Below are 22,174 nucleotides of genomic sequence, written 5' to 3' on the forward strand. Positions count from 1 at the left end.
CTGAAGTTATCGTTAGCCTGGTCCGAGAAAAAAAAAAAAGAAATATTAATCTCTTTCCTTCCACACTAACTTAAGTGCCCGTGAACTTTCTTCACTTTCACGCTTCTCTGAAACTTTACAATTTACATTGTTCTGCATAATCCTCCATCAAGAAAAGATGACAGGTAAAGACTAAAGGAAGGCGTCTTGGTTCAGGGATGAGCAAGTCATCTCTGATGCGACAGACGGTGGAGTTCGGAGACAACAGCAACTTCATCTGATAATAGGCTCTAATCTGTATATTATTCTGGGCCGAGAGGCTTTTGTTCTGTAGTGATTATGCTGTCCGAAAGGTTCTGATCTCGCCTTATGTCTGTGTAATTGAAATAACCCTGACCCTGAAAAGCCACTTGATGTGTCCATAAAAAGAGATGAGAGAGGCTCAGAACTTGAGAGAAAAAATGAAGTGAGTGCGAAGGAAGCTGAGATGTTTGTCACATTATGAAAGCGTTCTCTTGATGGTCTATATCTCTGAGGCCACAGACCGTCGCACCTTCTTGTAGGTCAGGAATATTGTCTTCCTTTTAGAGGAAGTATTTCTGCACCGTGTCTTTTCATGCGTTGCCAGTGCTCTCGTTGTGCCGGCCAAGGTTTTGTCCCCTTTCCCCCAGAAGCCTCAGAGTCACCTCTCTTGTGTACCATTAGAAGAGGATTGTGGGAACTGTATTCCCCCTCCTCCCTGTTTTTCAGGCTCCAGAGTGGTTGAGGGTAACTGGTGTCTGATACTGTAGTCAGTAGCCTGCGGCTGAGACCCAACAATCAGGCTATTGTCCAGCATCTGTATGGTTGAAAGTTGCTACCTGGTACTATCAGCGAGAGCAGAGGGTGCGGACAAAAGTGTGTCGTCAATGGCTGCTTTGTGAAGGGCCGTGTTTCCTCCGCCCCCTTCCCCATCGCCTCAATAAAGAGAGAGAGAAAGAGCAAAGGACTAAGATCCAGCCAATTAATCACCCTTTCTGATTTTCACCTATAAGGATGTCCACCTGAGCAAAGGCATTTGGCACAGCATCTCCAAATGCTGTGTAAAGACATGATGCTGCTTAAAAGCTGTGCTAAAATATACTGGCTCTGACCCACCTCAGCCCCTAGTATCCAAAATATAATTTTGAATTATTTTATTTGTGAAAATAAAACACTGCATTGCTGCAAATTGTGTTGTTATCATGCCAATAGATAGCTCAGCTGAAAATCAACAAGTGATAGCCATAAGTAATAACAAAATAGATTATTTCTTTTGAGAGAATTCATTGAAATAAGGGAAACAGTTGGTGTGACAGAGAGGTAAAAGAGTTCCTTTTGTTTAGAATAAAGTGTTGATGGTCCTTCCTTATATATATATATATATATATATATATATATATATATATATATATATTTTTTTTTTTTTTTTTTTTTTTTTTTTTTTTACTATTTGAGCAGTATAATAGAAGTATATGCTCAGAATTCAAAGCCGAATTTTTAGCATCATTACTCCAGTCTTCAGTTTCACAGGATCCTTCAGAAATCATTAATATGCAGATTTAGTAATTAAGATTAAGATTAGAAAGTTCAAAAGAACAGCATTTATTTGAAATAGAATCTTTTGTAACATTGTAAATGTATTTACTTTCCCTTTTGACCAGTTTACTCCTATTAATTTATTTAACAAATGGTGGTGAATTGTTAGTGTATTTGTTTAGTTGCTGTTAATATAATAATTTATTTAGTTCAGTTTTCATTAATTTCATAATTTAACGTTTTCATATTTTAAATATTAATGTCATATTTACCTCTATTTGTATTTGTTGTTACAACAAAAGTATAACACAATTATTCACTTGGAAATACATCAAATCTCTGAAATGACTTTGCTTCAAACTGACTTTAATGTGCAATGGTGAGGAAAGATGAAACTTCGATTTGAATTTCCTTGTTTTAAAACATGGCACAATAAAAAAAGTGAAGAGTAAATTCAATGTTTTCTGTAATTGCAATTCCTGTGTAAATGCATTTATGCCATCTATATATATATATATATATATATATATATATATATATATATATAAGATTATGTCTTGTCATATTTTATTACCATTTTTTAAACTATTGTGAAAAATATGTTCAAGGTGTGTGACATTTGTTTTTGGTTTGACTATATATATATATATATATATATATATATATATATATATATATATATATATATATATATATATATATATATATATAAACCAAAAAAAAAATTCAGACACCTTGAACATTTCATTCATTAATACAGTTTATTCACAATAGTTTAAAAAATGGTAATAAAGTATGACAAGATCTCAGAGTTAAACTGCGTCAGAAAATATGAATCGTAATTATATCAGATAACACTTAAGCAAACCATGGTCTGGTCAAAGTGTCTGAATAATTTTTGGTAACAAATTTTTATCAGTTTTACTGGTAGTCCACTGTATATAGAATTTTTGGGTATAATATGTCACAGTTTACTTTATTTTTCTATCCTCACTTGCATAAATGAACTATAGTGTCCTGCACCCACTAGTAAAAATATATCAAAAATATCAAAAATGTCTGAATAACCTTTGGTTTGATATATGCAGCTTCTTTTTCAGTATAAGGAGGGCACTAGTGCTCAAGACAAGAAATGAACAGAATGTTCTGTGTAATTGCTAACTGCTACACTGTCATTTATATAATTGTTTAGAGCCATTTGTTTGGTACTTATCTCTCAGATCTACCGTTGCCTTCCGGAAATTCTTTAAGTGTATTCTAGCTTCTACTTCGACAACAAGTGTTAGACAGTACCAGCTAGAACTGTGGATATAAATGGAGACTTTTGACTACTAGGATTTTTACCTTTTATCTTAGGATATGATCACTTCTGTGTTCTGTGTATAAGTAACTATATTTCATAACATCCACTATTTGAAGATTTTACCTCAACCTAGCAATGAATCTCGACACATGACAAGGCTCATGCCTAGAAAATTTCCCTTTATGTCTTTGTGAGTGTTGTACATTTTAATTTAAAATAATGTTAAAAATAATAATGAAAAAAAATATAGAAGCTTCTGATCACTGTCCCAAGAGTAAAGAAAAGACTTTCATAAATCCAGATGATAGAACCATGCCTCACCATACTCTACTGCCTCATCCTAGATCTTGTTATGAGTCTAATTTGAAGGCAAATATTCATAACTCAAATCTCCTTTTCGGATCCCTGTGCTTTATACGGAATCTGTTCATTATTTAGCTGCCTTGTACAAGCCTTGTTTAAAATTGGCATGTTTTTTTGTCTTTTTTAATCAGTTTTTTTATTCTCATTATTATTATTTTTAACCTTTCATCTACTGCAAAACAAACTGACAGGTGTAGTTTTTCATCATACATATATTTAGTTGCACAATCAGTGCGAGCATAATACACAGTCCTTTATGATTTAATTTGCTATGCGAGTGTGTGTGTGTGTGTGTGTGTGTGTGTGTGTGTGAGATGGCTGTAACAGCTGGATTGCTCCTCTGGCTCTCACTCTCTGAGCTCAGACGAAGCAGCTCCCGGCGTGCTGATCATCCTCCCTATTGTTTCCTGAGTGGCTTATTAAATTACTCGACCTCCCTCGTATAGTGGGAGCTGTCAATGTGCTGCCCTGCTCCACTCTCCTGCAGGGCTCTTTCTCTCTCTCTCTCTCTCTCCATCTCTCACCCTCTCTTTCTCTGTGGCCGATAACAGGAGCTTGTATCGGGGCATTAATCCTTCTGCTCTCTTGGGTGGGATTAATACTCTCTCTTTGTGTAATTATGACCTCATTGCTCTGCTCAGATAAGAGGTAGGTTATCAGGTCAGACGACCATAGAGAGATGGCATAAAGGAAGAAGCAAGTGTTTCGCAGTGGAGGGACATTGGCGGAGGCCTGGAAAAGTTCACACTAGACACATTTTTGCACCTGTAGGTGCTGTTTTTCTATGTAAACGGCTGTTGAAATGTGTCTCGCTGTTTTTGAAGGCAAGAACACGTCCTGTGTGAACGACCCCTTAGACAAGTAGACATGACACTGTTTGAGCTTACTTTCAATGACTTTATCAAGGAGACTACATTCTGATTTGCTGTCTTACTCTATGTTTTTCTTTCTCCATCTCTCTCTATAGCCATCTCTCTCTCTTTCTCTCTCTCCCTCCCTTCCCTGGTTGCCTGCTGTTGCCGCTCTGTGCCATATGGAGCTTTACTGGAACTCCTCTTAAAAGATTCACCAGATGAATCTCTCTCTTGCTCTCTCTCTCTCGCTCACTCTCTCTCTCTCTCTCAGCTGATGGCTTTCTCATTTAACAGATTGGCTGATGTGTCAGAGATGACTGGGTTATGCCACCGCTAAATGAGAGGAGGGAGTAAGAGACAAGTGCTTCCAAAGCTCAGTGATGCTCCTGGGCCAAAGTTCTGTTTCTGTTTTGTCTCTCTGCTTGTCAGACATGTTCAATGAGCGGGCATATGTGTATTTGTGTTTTAGTTTGTGCTTTTACTGTATATTTGTATACTATACAATGCCTCTGATTTATTTATTTATTTGTAAATTGAAAGTTAATGAGGGGAAAGTGAATATACATATGATTTGCAGGTCTTGGGTGGCTGTTTTTTTTTCTTTTTTTTCCCTGCATCTCACAACATGAGCTACTATTTGAAGATGCTATGTAACTATAACCATAATTTCAACTTTGTTTCTGTTTGCTTGGAATGTTTCTGCAATTTCAAAATAGATCATTTCAAATACAAAAATTATGTAAACTGGAAAATACATAAGTAAATAAATAAACCAAACACTTATTAAACATTAAGTTAAAGGGTTAGTGCACCCAATAAATAAAAAAATTCTGTCATCATCACGTTTGTTTTTATTTGTCAAGCGTGTGCGATTGGGCTTCTGTTTACTATATTTGACACATCTGTATGACACATCACGCCTCTAAAGAAGACTTGGCTTAAACCACTTACTTTATAAGAATTCCTTTTATGATGTATTTTTGAACATTTGGATGCTTATATTAAAATATAGAGAGAATATTAAAAATGCGTTTATTTTTGTTCAAAGATAATTGGAAGTCTTGTGGTTTTTGAACGACATAAGGGTGAATAAATTACAGAATTTTCATATTTTGGGGGTGAATTAAATATGTAAATGCATTCAGTGAACATGGATCAGTTTTGAGACTAAAAGTAGGAACTTTAAACTTTTAAATTATAACTAAATTAATAATTAAATTATATTAAAATTATATATATACATGTGTGTATATATATATATATATATATATATATATATATATATATATATATATATATATATATATATAGTTAAATATATGCATGCATGTGTGTGTTTTTATATACAATAATATAATAAATATACCCAGTACACACACATATATTATGTAAACAGAAACTTTTATTTTGGATGCGATTAATCATGGTTAATCGTTTGATAGCACTGATATTTAAAAAAAAAAAAAAAAAAAAATCAATACATGATAAATAAAATATTTAAAAAAAAAATGTCTTAATTAGACAAATAAAATGACAAAACTATATAAGTTATATGAGTAATTCACACAAACTACTATATAAATAGAACTAATGTCTGTACTAAGAATAAATTGTCTAAGGGTGATGTGGCTGCAGTTAGGTTTAGGGTTACCGCTCTCTCTTCCAAACTGTGTTTTGTACTCTTAGTGTGACATTGTGAACAGTAATCGGGCCAGCGACCTCTGCATGCGGTGTATAGCTCCGGCTGAAGACGGTGTAGCTTCTGCGCAGCTGTACGTTGTGTGTGAACGGATCAGTCTTGTCCTCATCTGAATTATATGTCAATGTCATGCCATTCTTTTGTGTCTTGGGCAGAAACTCACCCCCCTACTGCACTAAAACCCACTGACCACCATTAACACACACACACAACTCAGCCCTCTGCCATCTGGAAACAACTGGGCCCCACTTGAAACACCCGACATAGATTTAGAGGAGCTGGGCTAATTTATTAGAGGCCTGTCCCACCGGCTCAGGTTTCAACTAGCACTCAACACCGCTGTCTTATATTCACACGTCCTCTGACTGACATGTTCTGCTGCCTGCTCTGACATGCCATAGAAATTCACATAGATATATTTGTTTAATGTAATAGATTACCTCGGGTGGTCAACATAATTCACAGAATCTGTCAAGTGAAGAAAATTAGTAAATAAGCAAATAAAAATACATGGCAGATTCCAAACCATCAGTATAAATGGTTACCAATGGCAACCAAGGTTAAAACAACACAGTCTTGAGCTACCTCGATCGAAGCATCTTCAGCTATTCTATTGTCTCAAGGCTAAATTAGACACATTTGTTGGGTTTGTAACGTGTTGGAGAGCAGTTTTCCATCCAGGTGTGTGTTTAAATGTGTTTTCGTGGTGGTTTAACTGAAGGCTGTTCGTAATTATTGATGAAGTTTAGAGAACGGGCTTCTCCAATTTGGAGCTGGGTGGCATCCTGTTGACCGTGGCAGCTCAAACTTACAGCCAATCACCACAAGGCAACATAAATCACAGAGAACAGAGAGACATAAATGGGGGAGAGGGTAAACACTTCCAGCTGAAAGCATTTGGGTGCTATTTGTTGAGAGGAATGATGTCGTTTATATTGGGTGATCAGCGATGTTTAACAGACCGGCGCTCTATTTCATTTTCCCTCTGTCTCGCACTCATCCCTCTTCATTCTTTTCTCTTTTTCCTCCCACACGCACACACTGCCTAAACACTCTTTCATCCCTCTGCATTTTCTCTCTCTCAGGGAAAGATATGGGCCTGAACTCCCTGTCATTCCTGCACATTTGGCGTGGAACATTTTGACATGGGGCGCTGTGGCAGAGTGACGCAGGGAGTCGTGCTGTGACTCGCTTTTGAATGTTTCTGAAAGCGCAGAGTGACAACCATTTGAACTGAAACATTTTAATGATGCCTTCGTACTTCCAGGCTGAGGCAGCGGTGGAAAAAGAACGAGAAAGAGAAGTCTCGCCACGTTCAGGAGTTACAGCAAATCCTGCTTTGATGCCACCAGGCCGCTGCATATTATCTCTGACCGTTCTTCAGTGAGCAGAGCATTCATTCCGGCCAGCTGGAAATGAAGTCTCCGGCTACTTTTCTTCGGGCCGCTCCCCTCCATACCGCCACTGTTCCGGTGATTATGTAGCTTCGGCGAGCGGCTGCTCATCTGCGACGTCGTCCAAAAGTTTCAATTTCACACCATGTTCAGCCGCATCGAACCCTCCTATTCCACAAGGACCCTCTGTCAACCCCTGTAAAATCCACACCCACCAACCCACCCACCCCAACCTACCTTGATACGTTTCCTTTTTTCTCACATTGATAGCTCCTCTGTTTCCAATTTTACCAGCCCTCGCTGTCAGCGTCTGGGTGTTCTGCTGGGTGAAAAACGCTCTTGCACTCTTTCTCTCTCTCTCACTTTCTCGCCCTATGTCTTTCACACCCTTTCTTTCTGTGTTTCTTTCCAACTTTTCAGTGCGAGTGTGTCTGATGAGCTCAAGCTGTTGAGTCTGCCTCTTAACAGATCGCAGATTATTAGCATGTGGCCTGAATGTCTTGCTCCCACAGTTAAACCACTCTACTGATGGATATAATTATTACAACTATACACACTAACACACCCGTCTCTCTAAATACTTTGCTCTCTCCGTCCATGTTAGGGTAGCATTCCTTGTGCTCTGTGATTAACCATTTGATGCATGGTATCAATCTTTAAAAGCCACTTTAACCGTTCAAGATGTGAACGAGTGACATTTTACCCTTGATCGCCATTCTTTATGGTTGTCTTTTTGTTTGGTTTTGTCTTGTTTTGTTAAACTGAAGTAGAGAAAATGTATATAGAGAAAAGCGCAGGTTGGGACAGTTGGGATAGACCCGGCCATGTCAGTAAGACCCTGCTGCCTTCAGGCCAACGCGATCACCGGAGTGATCGGGAAATTGCACGGTGCACTTTCAGACATTGGCTGCAGAGCGTTTCATGTCTTTAGTGCTGAAGTGTGCTGTCAAGTTCTTAAGGTGAATACCTGTTTACAGCCCTCAAACCTCATATTCTCCAAAGCTCTTCTCCCTGCCTTTGATGGTCAGCAGCTCATCACACACACACACACACACTTTTTTTCCCACACGCAGTCATTTACGCTCACACATTCTCATACTGCTCTGAGTGAGCATTCTGCTTTGATTTTTTTTTCTTTTCATTTCTTTCCTATTAACATTTTTTTTTTTATTATTATTTCAAATAGTTTGTACAGTATATAAATTAACCAAACTTTGCTTTTTCTTTCCTTGTTTTTATTCATTTAGAACAACTTGTTCAATCGATATTACTTAAATATCTTCAGCTTTTTTGGAGGACGAAAAGTAAGAAAATACAAAATAAAGTGATAATAAAAGAAAATTATTATTATTATTATTTAAAAGTAAAAAGAAAATTATATAATATAATAATTATTCATCAAAGTTTTAATTATATTTACATTTATCTTTTAATTTTCTTTGACCAAAGCTATTTGCAAGTCTATGTAGGTGGCACAGAAACACAAAAAAGCCAGACTTATGGTATTTCATGAATGTACAACGTTAGTCGCACAATATGTCCATCCTTTTCAACATATTTCACTGTTATTTTTCCTACTTTTCATCAGCGGCTGAAGAGAACACATACTTCTGATGTGTACCTTCACATTCTAGCACTGTACATCTTAACATTAAAACGTATACATTAGTTGTAAGCATTGTGTGTGAAAGAGAGAGCGAGAAAGAGAAAATCTCTTTCCTTATGACTGAGGTCAAGTGAGCATGCAGTTTTAGTCGTGTCCATTTCAGCCCAGCACAATTTCTCAACAGAGGAGTCTTAGAATAGGAAAGAAGTAACAAGAAAAAGGAAAGAGAACAGAAGTGTTTAGGCAGGTAATCCTTTGCTATAGGAAAATGGATCACTTCCATTCCAAACCTGATTCATTCCCTCTTTTAGTGTCTCCTGTCCGTTCCTCCCTTTCTTCTTCTTTAATTCCACACTCCTTTCATCTCACCAATTCAAATAGTCATAGGAAAGATTAACGGCGGGAGGGAAAAGCTGCTTTTTTGATGATGGCATTTGTGGGATAAACAAAAGATCTCGACAGCAGCTAACACTAAACTTATTCTTTCCTTTGATCCCAATTTACAGAGCTCCTTCCCTTTCTTTTCCTCTTTCTCTTTCGCTCACTCTCTCACTTTTCTTTTATACAGAACTCTTAACTTTTATATTGGATACAGTTGTGCTGGTCTGGCTTGTGTTTCTTCTCTTTTTGAGCTTTCATATCATACAAGCTGGCAAAACATAAACCTAGAACTCTCCCACCGGCCAAAAAAGTAGAAAGATGGAGAGAAGAAATTCTCATAAAAGTGTAAATGCCCAGCTGATGTTTCCAAGCTGTTGACTGTGATGGGAGTTCTGGCAATGTTACGGAAAAGAAATATTTTTTTCTCCAGTTCATTTTAGTTGCTTTTTAACCTTCCGAATGAAGTCATCTTGAAGTGTGCTCAGCCGGTAATTTAGCTGGCTTTCTCACTGATCATTTCTCTATTTTCCATTCTCTCTTCCTGGCTGTTGTAATAAGGATATTAACCTATGCATTGAGAGAGAAAAAAATAGAAATTTTCAAATTAAAGTTGTGCAGAATTCTAGCTTTTGAAGATAATGTTTCAATAATGTAAATCAGCAATAATATCTGACAACAGTGGATTTATGTATGTATGTATGTATGTAGGTAGGTACATTTGTCCATCTACACTGTAAAAATTATTGTTTTAAAGTTGTAAATAAAAAAAAGATTACTGGAGTATGTTTTAATTTTTCAAAAATACGATTTCAATCTTTCTACTTCAAAATTCAAAATTACTTGCCATTTTTGTAAGTATTTGTTAAATTTACAGTTTGAGTAAAAATTCAAAATTTCAAAATAAATAAGACACCATTTTTTTTTATTCAGTGTTGACAAAGAGACTAACTAGAAGTATTGTCTAAAATGAATATTCTGCTTACAATTTGTTTTTAATATTATGCTTAACTGTCTACTAGTATTGCAAAATAAGAGAAAAAAAAAATATAATAATAAAATGATTAAAATGATTAAAAATCAAAACATTTTTGATTTAACAATTATGGTTAATTGCATTTATGTTTATATATATATATATATATATATATATATATATATATATATATATATATATATATATATATATATATATATATATATATGTGTGTGTGTGTGTGTGTGTGTGTGTGTGTGTATATATATATATATATATATATATATATATATATATATATTTATTTATTTTTTTTTTTTTGTCTGTTTGTTTGTTTTCAGGCTGGTCCACATAATGTGTTTTTTTAGAGTAAACAAATGTGTCTCTTCAAAAATGTCTCTTTTATCTGAAAGGCAGAACTTCCATTCCACATATTGTGTGTTACAATTCTTCCAGTTCATTTTTCTAGTCTGTCTCGTACTCGTCCTCACACTTGTCCTCACAGTCGTCCTCACACTGTCTGGTCACGTGCATGACACTCACACACACAGAAATACACAGGAACTGACACGCAGGTCACCTGGCAATGGCTAAGGTCATTTATGAAGCCAGCAGGGACATGTGCAAACATACTGAAAAACAAATGCACACATTTGCACATGTGAAAACAGTTCATATTCATCTTTGGTTGTAGCAGGTTCAAGCTGAAACCCCCCTGTTGAGCCAAGTGTTACTTTTCCGCTTGACTTGATTCCTGCATCCGCTCTCACGGACAAGCACACACATGCATACACAAAACACGCACACATACTCTTTCAACGCCGAGTTATTCATTCTACAAACACACAAAGACGAATGCACACTGATTAGTGCTGTTTCTTATGCGAGGGCTTCACAGTCTGGTGGGTGTTTAAAACTGTTGCAGAGGAAGTTGTGGACTGTCGCACTGTGTTTGTTTAAATAGGAATAGAGATTAGGGATGAAAATGAAGGAAGAAAACACATCAGCCCCAGCTGTTGTTGCTTCTTGAGGAGGACTTTGATTATTAACATACAAAACAGGACAACGATACTTGTGGATTTTCAGGTTCATTTGGTCGAATCTTGTCCCCTCTAGCTGTCTGGACGTCTCTGTTCCCACAAACCAGGCAAATTCATCATTAATGCTCTTTATCATAAATAAATGTTGCCGCACAATATCATTTCTGTGACGGACGCTCAGGGGCCCTCCATATGGAAATGTATAATGTAAATATTATGAGATACTGCTTGTCTAATTTGTTACAAGACAACATGCTTTAGCATTTTTCCTACAGTCTAAAAAATAATGTGTTGGCTCAACAACAACAACAAAAAAATGTAACATCAGTTTGCAGAATTTTTTGGGTTATGACAGCTTTGAATAAATTTACGTTCCACCAAAAAGCTACATTGAGTTAAAGGAACTTAATAATTTGTAGCATAAACACAAACTATTAAGTTTAGTACTCAAAAAAATAAAAATAAAAAATAAGTCACTCCAACTACCAGAGTTGTAGCCCTGGAACCAATTAATCTTATCTATTTCAGTTCAAATCAACAGCTATCAGTCACTGGCATCATTGCTTATAAAGTCAATGTAGTGTTTACCTTCATGTGTCTACTCTTCAGCACAATGGTAACCACAAAAACTTCAACATAACAGAATATGTCAAACATAACAGCATTAAACACTAACAGGTCTTTCCTCACCAGGCATTTCAATTCAGAACTGCAGTGATACGTACAAACTCCAACGTAATAAAATGTTGCCATATTCACGATCATCTCTTCCGGTAAAAACGAAACTTAGCGCCACTCACTGGATATTTCACTTTGAAACTGTTGCAAAACTGTTGCGTTTCACAAAAATGTTGACACTGGTATGTTTTTTCTAATGAGCCTCGGCTATATATTTTTTTTAAGTTGTAAATTGTAAGTTAAGGCAATTAACAGAAATTTGAGTTTAAATTACAGACAATATTAAGTTGATGTAATGATCAACATTGTTATGTCAACAGAACTCAACAAAATAATGTTTGCAACTTAAAAGTTTTAATTAAAACAATAAATTTGATTTTTTTTTTTACTTTTTTTTACTATTTAAGTAAGTTGTGGTAACAGGTCCCCTGCAATTTTGTAGAGTGTACAGACCTAAATAAATCCATTTTAATATTTTGAACTGTATGTTGACTTTTTATTATTATTATTATTATTATTATTAAAATAATCATAGCTGATTTGTGCAGGACAGCACTGCTGATGTGTCCACTGAAGCATGACATACTAATATATCCTCATTGATAATTTAACATATTCACTCTGTCTGACTGCAAACGTAAACGATCCTTCAGACTCCCCTGCCAATACAATGCTCATATTACCTCAAGAAACCTCTTGTAACAGTTTGCCATATTAGTGATGTCAGTGTTTTCCTACTTAAAGCTCGGTGCTAGTCATTGAACCGCAGCAATTTTTAATTAAGAATTTAATTACTAATAATGCAGTTGATCAGCTGCTTCTAATTCATTTATGAGGACAGAGAAGAATCAGATAATTACAGTGCATATATTCATCATAGACAAAAGTGTTCTTTGTTAAGTCAGCTGATTAGAAAATATATTTAGTCTTTTATCATTTTGTTCATAGTGGGGTTTTTTTCTCTACTTACAAAAAGAAAAAATCTTAAATTGCTTAAATCTAATTATTGAGCTGATTCAAGCACTTGAGAATAAGCACACTTATTTTGTAATTTTGATTTTATATTTAACAACATAATAAATCATTTATACATTTTCATACTAGGTGCCTAAGGCTCTACTAAATATCTCTGAAAGTTTGCTGGTTATGATGGTGGTGAGAAGATAAATGGTCAATAAAAAGTGGAACTTCTGGTGACAATGTAATTCATACTGCATTGACATCAGCATATGGGCTTGACAAGCAAAAGACTTTGTCTCTGTTTCGAGGAGCAAGATGGCCTGCGTGTGTGCGCTCACTGCTGAAAATGTGGAAAAAGTCTACATATACAGCATTAATGTGAGATCAAAGATGTTCACACCCATTTTCAGTATGAGCCAGTAAGAGTGCTGATCTGCGACAGAAGCACCTCAGAATGTTCTCTGCCATTTCAGTCAGCAACAGAGCACTCACACACACACACACACTCAAACACTGCTTCACACTTAAGAAACATTACGATTACCCCTCTAATCTGCCTTTCAACCTTCTCTTTCTCCCTGACACATCGGACATAGGATTAACCAATAGCAATCTTCGCCTAGTAAAACATCCAAACCCCTCTGTCTCAGAGCCCCTCAAATCTCCTGTCCTCTAACACGTCCATATAGGGAAGCTTTTTAAAAATCATCTACGCACGCAGCATACAAAAAAATCAAGAGCGCCGCCTCTGAGAGAGAGTGGATGATAGAGGAAGGGCGAAAAAAATATGTTTGAGCATGAAAAGCAAAGCATGCATGTTGGGAGGGCTCCAAAAGAGGGCCAGCCAAGAAAGAAATTAAAGTACAGCGATTATCTGGACCCAGAATTAGAAGCAGAGGGTTTTGGACTAATAAACATTTGAAACGCACCCCAGGGCCCTCACCATCATTTATTACTCCACCATCTCCCATTAATGTGCTTTTTTTTTTCTTTTTTCGTTTTCTTTTTTTTTTTTCTTCATCGATTCCCAGGATGTTTTAGGTAGATTTTATTAATTCTTGCTGGCAGGGTTTAATGAAAGGTTGTTGGTTGTTATTTTTTTTTCCTCTTCCTTTCCCAATCCCTTCCGCTTATTGGATGTACTGATCCGGTGTTTTATTTCTGTCTTCTAATGACTGTATCGTTGTTATCAGTAATTCTTGGCGTATCACAGGCCGACAAAGAGCGGTCATCAATTAACTAACACCACCCCCACCCAAGTGTCCTGTTCTGACCTCTCTGCACTGCTCTTAAGCTTATCAACTCCCCCAAAAAAGCACCCCTCCATAGTCTCTTTCTCACACATACTGTACATGCAGGCTACACACACACACACACACACACACTGCTTAAAGCCTACACACATTCACAAATATTCAGCAGTGGTACTACTGCAAAAGAAATTGTATTGTACAGAAATGTTGAAAATACTGCGTACCAAAAATAAATATAAGTTACACATGTATTCCATTTTCTTAGCTAGTTACATGTAAAAACAATCATATCATACACAATTAGTGTAGCTCAATGATTATTTGGTAACATTTTACAATAAGGTCTCATTACTTGACATTAATTAATGCATTTACTAACATTAACAAACAATGAGCAATGTATTTGTTACAGTATTTATTAATCATTGTTAATGATAGCTAATATAAATACAGCTGTTCATTGCTAGATCATATTAGCTCAGTTCCATTAAATAATATTGAAAGATACAACTTTTGATCTTGATAATGTGTTAACATGAAGATGCTTTACAAGTATTTTTCATTGTAATTGGTCAATTAATTTTAACAAATGGAACCTTTTTGTAAAGTGTTAAAGATTATTTTCTATAAATCAGTCAGAAAGACTATTTATCGTCATCCTAATAATATTTATCTGGATATTTATAACATATTCACATACACTATCATTCAAAAGTTTTATTTTATTTTATTTTATTTATTTATTTATTTATTTATTGAAAGAAATTGATGCTTTTATTTAGCAAGGATGTATTAAATTGATCAAAAGTGACAGTAAAGGCATTTAATTTTTAATGTTACGAAATGTTTTGAACTTTCTATGCATCAAATGTGAGAATACTAAATGTTTCTTGAGCACAGCGCATTAGAATGATTTCTGAAGGATCATTTGACATTGAAGACTGCAGTAATGGCTGCTTAAAAAAAAAAAAAAAAACTGCCAGATTAGTTGTGTCATCACAGGAATATATTACATTGTAAAATATATTGATAAACAGAATATAAAATAAATATAAATATTTATAAGTATAAAGAGTTATTTTAAATTGTAATTTAAATGCTGCCTTGGTGAGCATAAGAGACTTCTTATGAAAAAAAAAAAAAAAAAAAAACCTACATTCAAAATCTCAAGGAAGAGCTCTTGTGCAAAAAAAAACCCAGTACACCGGCTGAGGGAAACACTCTCATGCTGTCTCACGGAAGACGCTGCCCTCATGCCGTCTCCCGACAGTCCAGAAGGTGGAAAGGATTTGTGAATCCTGGGAAGATTAAGTGTACAGCTTAGTGCTGTGTGACCGCTAGTTTACACTTTTTTTTAATTCTTCTTTCTCTCTCTCCCTCCCTCTCTTTTCCAATCCCTATGTGCCCCTTCTCTCGCTCTCCAGGTAGACAACAGTAAGCTCACAGTCGGGCGGAGCCTGCGGCGAGCGAGCGCTCCGATTGGTTGCCGCGTTGCGTTACACCGCGTCATGCGGGCAGGATGGATGTGAAAGAACGCAGGCCCTACTGCTCGCTAACCAAGAGCAGGAGAGAGAAAGAGCGCCGCTACACGGGCTCATCCGGCGACAGCGAGGACTGCCGCGTGCCCACCCAGAAGTCCTACAGCTCCAGCGAGACGCTCAAGGCCTTCGACCACGACTCCTCACGTCTGCTGTACGGAGGCCACGTCAAAGAGATGGTCCACCGAGAGGCAGATGAGTACGGCCGCCAAGGTGAGTCACCTGTGCCTGTCATCCCTCACAGAATCCGTTGTAACTTCACACAGTCCAGAGGTCACGTCATGCAGCTTTAGAGCGCATACTAAGAAAACATAATAACAACACATGCTTAGAAATATGGCAAGAATGACATTTGGATGGATCACGTTCAAATAATAATATATGGGAGGTACAACCATGATTATACATAATTAGAGGAAATTAAGTTTGGTTTGGCACGACCGCATGCTTTCTCTGAGAAAACATTTACTTACTTTTGATTGGAAAATTCAAAACAGATTAGACAGATTTACAGACACAAACTCACTCTGCTACTTGTCTAGTCGACAGAGCGAAGAAATAAAGCATTTCCTCTGATTAGCTCAATGCAAACCCCTCGACCGAACCTCTCATTTTCAGATCCGAAGTTTCTGTTATAACATATGCCCATGTGTCCCATTGGCAATAATGAATGGCACCATAAAAAACATAAAAAGCATTATTGCGCTGTTCTGAAGTTTGCAATGTGCCCTGGTCGGCCACAGTTTTATTACTAATTATGAGCGCAGAGGGTCCGCTAGCATTCGCACAGCCGCACTTATAAACTCCCTCACATTCATTGAGTTCTTCGTTGTTTTCTTTTTCTTTCTTCTGCATGTAAGGCTTCGTCAAAATATACTCCAGTAAAGGTGAGTTTTGCGCTGTGGATTTAGCACAAATGTAGATTTGGGTCAAAAGTTTTTTTGTTTTGTTTTTCCCTAGGTGTTGTGATTGTCTGTGTTGCGATAGAGGTTAGCACTGTGTGTTTGTGTGCCCTTAACGTAAGTGTTGTGTTAAGCTGAAGGTCAGCCTAGCTGTTATCAGTCACTGGAGTGCTAGAGGCTCTGTCTGTTGAGTGTGTTTATTTTAGAAAGCACAGGAAGTGACACCAGATTACAGCAGGGGGTAAAGGAGCAGCCTGCCTCCAACCATTATGCAGGGTAGCCCACTCTATCACAGAGAGAGAGAGAGAGCAAAGGCGCTCACAGATGTAGTGCAGACACCGTTGAGCTCTTGAGAGACTGCACTCCGGCCTCAACACGGTCTTCAACACTCTCCCCATAATCACCCTGTCGCAGACGTCACCTAACCCAGTCTCAAGCCCTAACCTTGGCACGCAACAGCGTTCGTCATGAAACTAATTCCTCCCGTGTGATGTATTTTTAGCCTTTAGACCATTGCAAAAAGCTATACCTAGATAATTAATTTGTGGAATAGAAAGGACCAGGCAGGCGAACTGAAATTGTTAATTAGCCATTACACAACAATGGCAGATTGGAATTACTGAGATCTGAAATAATGTAGCCTTGCTGGGAAGTGCTGCCGTTCAGTTCCATTACAAAGTTCCATAAAGGTCATTACCAGTTCATTGATTGCTTTCAAACTCAAATTAACACTTCATAAATATTTGAGCAGAAAAGCCATAATTGCTCAATTATCTTATCCTGTACAATTTCATCTACACTAATTGGTGTTCATTTGGAATTTATATGATTTTAATTGAACTTCGGTGGAACCCCGATTATTTCTGTAGTTAATAGCCCTTATTAATTCCTGTTAATGCAGGGGATCAATGGTTTTCTTTTTCATTTCATCCCTTTTTTATCGCCATCCTAATAAAATGTGCCACATGAAATTCTGTGGCTTAAAATAATTGTAGTCACTCACACGTGAAAACTTTTTTAGGTTTTAATATTATCAGATGTATTTAGACTATTTACCTCAGAATGCTTTTCATCCTTTGCATGAGAGATATGATTTATTTGATTTGATCAAATTAATTTAATTGATTTGATTTAGCCAAGATAAATTGTTGTTTTTTATTACTCTTTTTTTAACAAAGAAATGCATTTAAAACATTTTGAAATCATTTGAAAATGTTACGCTGCGTCCTTTGAAGAGTCGTAACCATTAAAACTTACGAGGATCTGCTTGCAAACGACTAAATAAATGATCCGTTTAAAGACCAATATATTTCCGCAATATATGGTCTCAGTAACTGTGAGGAAGGTTTTTTTTTTTTTTTTTTTTTTTTTCTCTGGCAATGCGGTTTTTCAGGCCTCAGTGTTTTTGGAGCCGTGCACACCTATCACCATGGCAGATAAGCTCCCTCCATGGAATGCAGTCTGCTCCACAGACTAATTCTACAGAATACAGAGTTTGGAAATCATTGGATCCAGACAAAAAGAACGGGAAATGAATTATAAGTTGTAGCGGCTGCTAAGTTGAAAGTCCTTTCACATTGTTTAATGTGAAGATACATTTGAAAGTTTAATAAACTGTAAATTAATCTGTTTTATTATTTTTAAATGGCATGGATTGATTTGTGTAATGTTTTAGTCGTTTAAGGTTTTTTTTTTCCCCCTCTTTAAAAGTTTTTTTTTTTTTTTCTTTGTTTATGGCAAGCATGTGTTTTAAATGATTCATTCTTATATTTATTATAATTATATGTACAGTATATTTATTTAATTTGTAGACATTATTAAAAATGTACTACTGCACTTGTTTTAAATATTTTAGCCCAGCAGCACATTATTTGTTACTTTTTCCTAATTTTTTTATTTATTTATTTATTTTTTTTTTTTTATTATTATTTAGTACTTAATCAGTATCCACTTTTTTGTTTTTTGAAATTGTTTTAGCATAATTTTTTAAGTTATTCTTATTTGTAGAATGGAAATATTTCAGTTTTTAAAATGATTTTTCAATAATCTGTAAAATATATTTATATTTTGATGATGATGTATATTAATTATCAACTCAGTATTAGCATTATGAATGAAATTAGTATTAGATATTATTAAATGAGTATATATTCATATTTCTAATCATATATTCTAATATTTTTTGTTTGACAATTTTTTCTGAAAATATTTTTTGAATCTCAATCTCAATATGTAGCAGTCAATCTTCTTTTTTTTTTAATAGCGGTAGTCATCTTGCCTTTGAAGTCAGATATTAACAGCCTAGAGACATTTCTGAAATCATCATCCAAATTTAAAGTGCTAAAAGTACCAGTCTGACTGCTAACACACTATGGCATGATGAAGCTGTCTGCTTGTCTGTTAGGGGTGGGAATCGGAGGGTACCTCACGATACGATACGATCACGATAAATGGCTCACGATAACGATAATATCGCGAGTCAGCGATTCTGCGATAATCGATATATCGCTAGACAATCCTATAATGATACATCGCGATATTGGTCTTAATATGAAAACAAAATGCACGTGAAAAGGTTAAGTGCAGGTTAACGGATAAATCCGATCTTATACGTACATTTAATAGAGTTCACGTCACCGAAAGCAAGAAATATGAGGTGCATTTTATTGACCATCAGTTAATTTCAAAATCAAAGACTGCAATAGGAGAGAGCGGCAACAGCACTGGTATAAGGTCTCATTACTTTTAATGAAGATAATTGTGTGTTATGCGTCTGCGACTTACTTTCACTTTCATATGCGGCCGTTTGCGCGTCAGCTTGCTGAAGAGATCTGCAGCGATGTGTGATGCAGTAGCGTTGTCATATCTGACTCTCACATGTTTCAGTTTTAGTATTTTGGGGAGAAGTAAAATTTACATATGTAGTTTCAACAACCAGATGCATTTAGACTGAGCATAGACAGTTTTGACTGGAATGCGTCCCAGACCATCTCCTGAAGTGGTTTGAGCGATCGGATTTAAATCCGTCTCAAATGCATTTTTAGGCATTTAGGCATTTAGACCTGGTCTTTTCACGATCGGATAGCTATCCGATCAGAGAAAATGCATGAAGTCACCAGGTGCAAACAGACCCTTTGACGTTCTTCAAGCGCTTAGATATACACGGGAGCGTTCGAAAGCAGGCGTCTATCAGAGGATCCCTAATATATGCTTTCAAATGCTCCCGTGTATATCTAAGCGCTCGGTGAAGAACGTCAAAGATGTCTACGACTGTCACATCAATGGTATAAAAGTGCGTCAAGACCTTGAACTTAAACGTGGCTGGGGCATCTATTTTACTCACACTGCTGTCCGCCATCCTGTTAATAACCTCTTTTTCTTAGGCTAGTTAACTTAAGTTCACGTTTCCCTCATTCATGTGTCGAGCGCCGCCTTGAAGTAGGACGCTTTGAGCAAAGAAATCTATATATAGCGCTTTATTTTTTTAAATTAAAATATCGATATTTGGCGCAGCGATACGATTCTCGTATCGCACAGAGAAGGATGACGATATATCGCCATATCGATATTTTGTCCCACCCCTATTGTCTGTGCGACTTTTCCCCTTACTGTCTCTATTTGTGTGTTTCTGCCTGTCACCTTCAAGCTCAATCATTTCACTGCAAAAGTAATTACATTTTAATTGAGAAATTATCTAATGATTGGACACCTGAAGACAGCAGCATGCTGGAAGCATTTTTTTTTTTATTATTCTATCACCTCCATAAATGATGCAAAATACAGTCTTACTATAAATAATATGACAGTTTTGACTACAGAAATTCAGATATATATTGTGATTCTGGCTGTGCCAACTTGACATGGATAGAAATAATCCTTCATTTTAGTAGCAGCGTTTCCTTAGTTTGAGACTTTGCACAGCCCAAGAGAGTCAGATCATTAAAATGTTTTTTAAAGAGCGTGTAAAGGGCTGTTTAGACATGTTACCGCGGTGTTCCCTCTCATGGATAATTGCTGCCGTTTATCTGTATCCTTCCAAAATACATGTAGAAGGTGCACAGAGAAAACATCATCAGTCTCACTGTGAAACATTTTTCAAGCTCATTTTCAAGCTCACTTAGCACAACTAGGGCTGCCAGGGAACATACGTGGTGCTACTGGATAACAATTAGTCAAGTGACTGCCCACTGTTCTCAGCAAAAAGAATTTGTATCTGTATTTTAAAAAATATATAAACAAAAACAGGAGTAGGAATTAATATCTTGTTGTGACACTCTCATGCTTGTCTAAATTTAAATTTCTGTTATCCTTTATATTTTAAGATGTAGCCTTGAATTGTTATCCATATTTTTTTGTCCTTGTTTCAATGCCGCCTAGGACATTTTTTTATTTATTCATTTATTTGCTTTCACGGGGTGAGCTAGTATACATGTCATAGTCATTGAGCAGAAAGAAATTCTGGTAACTTGGGTTTATATCTGTGGTTCCAAAACCCGATAAGAACACACATTTGCAGTACATTGTGAGTCTTCAGGGAATAGACTGCTAAGTCTGCGGATATTTGACTGTCTGATGAGACTTGATAGTCTCTTTGTTCCACACATATGGTGTGTATGTGTGTGTGTGTGTGTTTACAGAAGCGTTCCTTTCTGTATGGCTTTTGGGTCAGTTGATACAATCTCCAAAGCCAAAAAAAGAGACCAAAAAAAAAAAAAAAAAAAAAAAGGAAGAAGATAAATTGCACTATCAATTTACACCTTTATGTTTCTTTTCTTTTCCCCTTTCTTTAGAGCTGTGGATCTTTTCATTGCTCAATACTCCCCAAATGGCTCCCCAGTTGCCTGCAAGGCCCATTTACCTGTCAGCTTGTGTTTTACCAACACTCTATGGGCTGTTCCCACCCCACAGAACAGGCCAACAAAGCATACCTGAGCTCCCCACCCCCAACACACACACACACATACATGTGAAAGATACCACTCTGTTCTTACAATGAGAACTACTTCACATGACGTTCAACCTGTGCATGATATTGAGCCCTCTTAGGCTTCCCCTAGTCCCTCTAGTGAGATTTTTTTTTTTTTGCATGCACATAAACTTACAGTGTGTGTGTGTGTGTGTGTGTGTGTGTGTGTGTGTGTGTCTGTGTGCGCGCAATAAGGGATCTTCTAGTGTCCAGGGAATTAGAGAATTCTAGTTTATTTGTCATTCTCTTGATACTATAAGTGCACATGGCAGAAGTAATCGCAGAAAACAGAAGTCAGACTTCAAAATAGAACATTAAATGGGTTCTTTTTAGTGTCTCTTTGATTGATTGTTTCCTTTGCTTAACTAGGGCATGTGGAAATTGCCTCAGAGTGTTTGTAATGGTTCCTGCATTTTTAGAGTGTGTGTGTGTGTTTTGTGTTTATCATTGCATTTTATTACAATTATTTATATGTGATATAGATAAATATGAATGTATTGTCAGGTTGCGTCTTATTGTTATTATCAATTATTATTTTTTATATAGTTTGTTTCGGTAACACTTTAGAATAGGGAACACATATAAACTATTAACTACGACTTTTCCCTTAATAAACTCCTAATTTACTGCTTATTAATTAGTTAAGTTTAGGTATTGGGTAGGATTAAGAATGTAGAATATGGTCATGCAGAATGGCATTAATATGTGCTTATAAAGTACTAATTTAT

General features: G+C 36.3%; 1 protein-coding gene across 1 annotated transcript in view; it reads left to right on the forward strand.

Moving 5' to 3' along the window:
• Positions 1-22,174, forward strand: part of tenm3 (teneurin transmembrane protein 3) — a 294,739-nt gene that overhangs the window by 62,873 nt on the left and 209,692 nt on the right. The window contains 1 exon segment of the mRNA XM_048196721.1: positions 15,465-15,791. Within this exon segment, the coding sequence (XP_048052678.1) occupies positions 15,560-15,791 (232 nt within the window). The 5' untranslated portion in view covers positions 15,465-15,559.

This window comes from Megalobrama amblycephala, linkage group LG7, assembly GCF_018812025.1.
Source record: "Megalobrama amblycephala isolate DHTTF-2021 linkage group LG7, ASM1881202v1, whole genome shotgun sequence".
NCBI lineage: Eukaryota > Metazoa > Chordata > Actinopteri > Cypriniformes > Xenocyprididae > Megalobrama > Megalobrama amblycephala.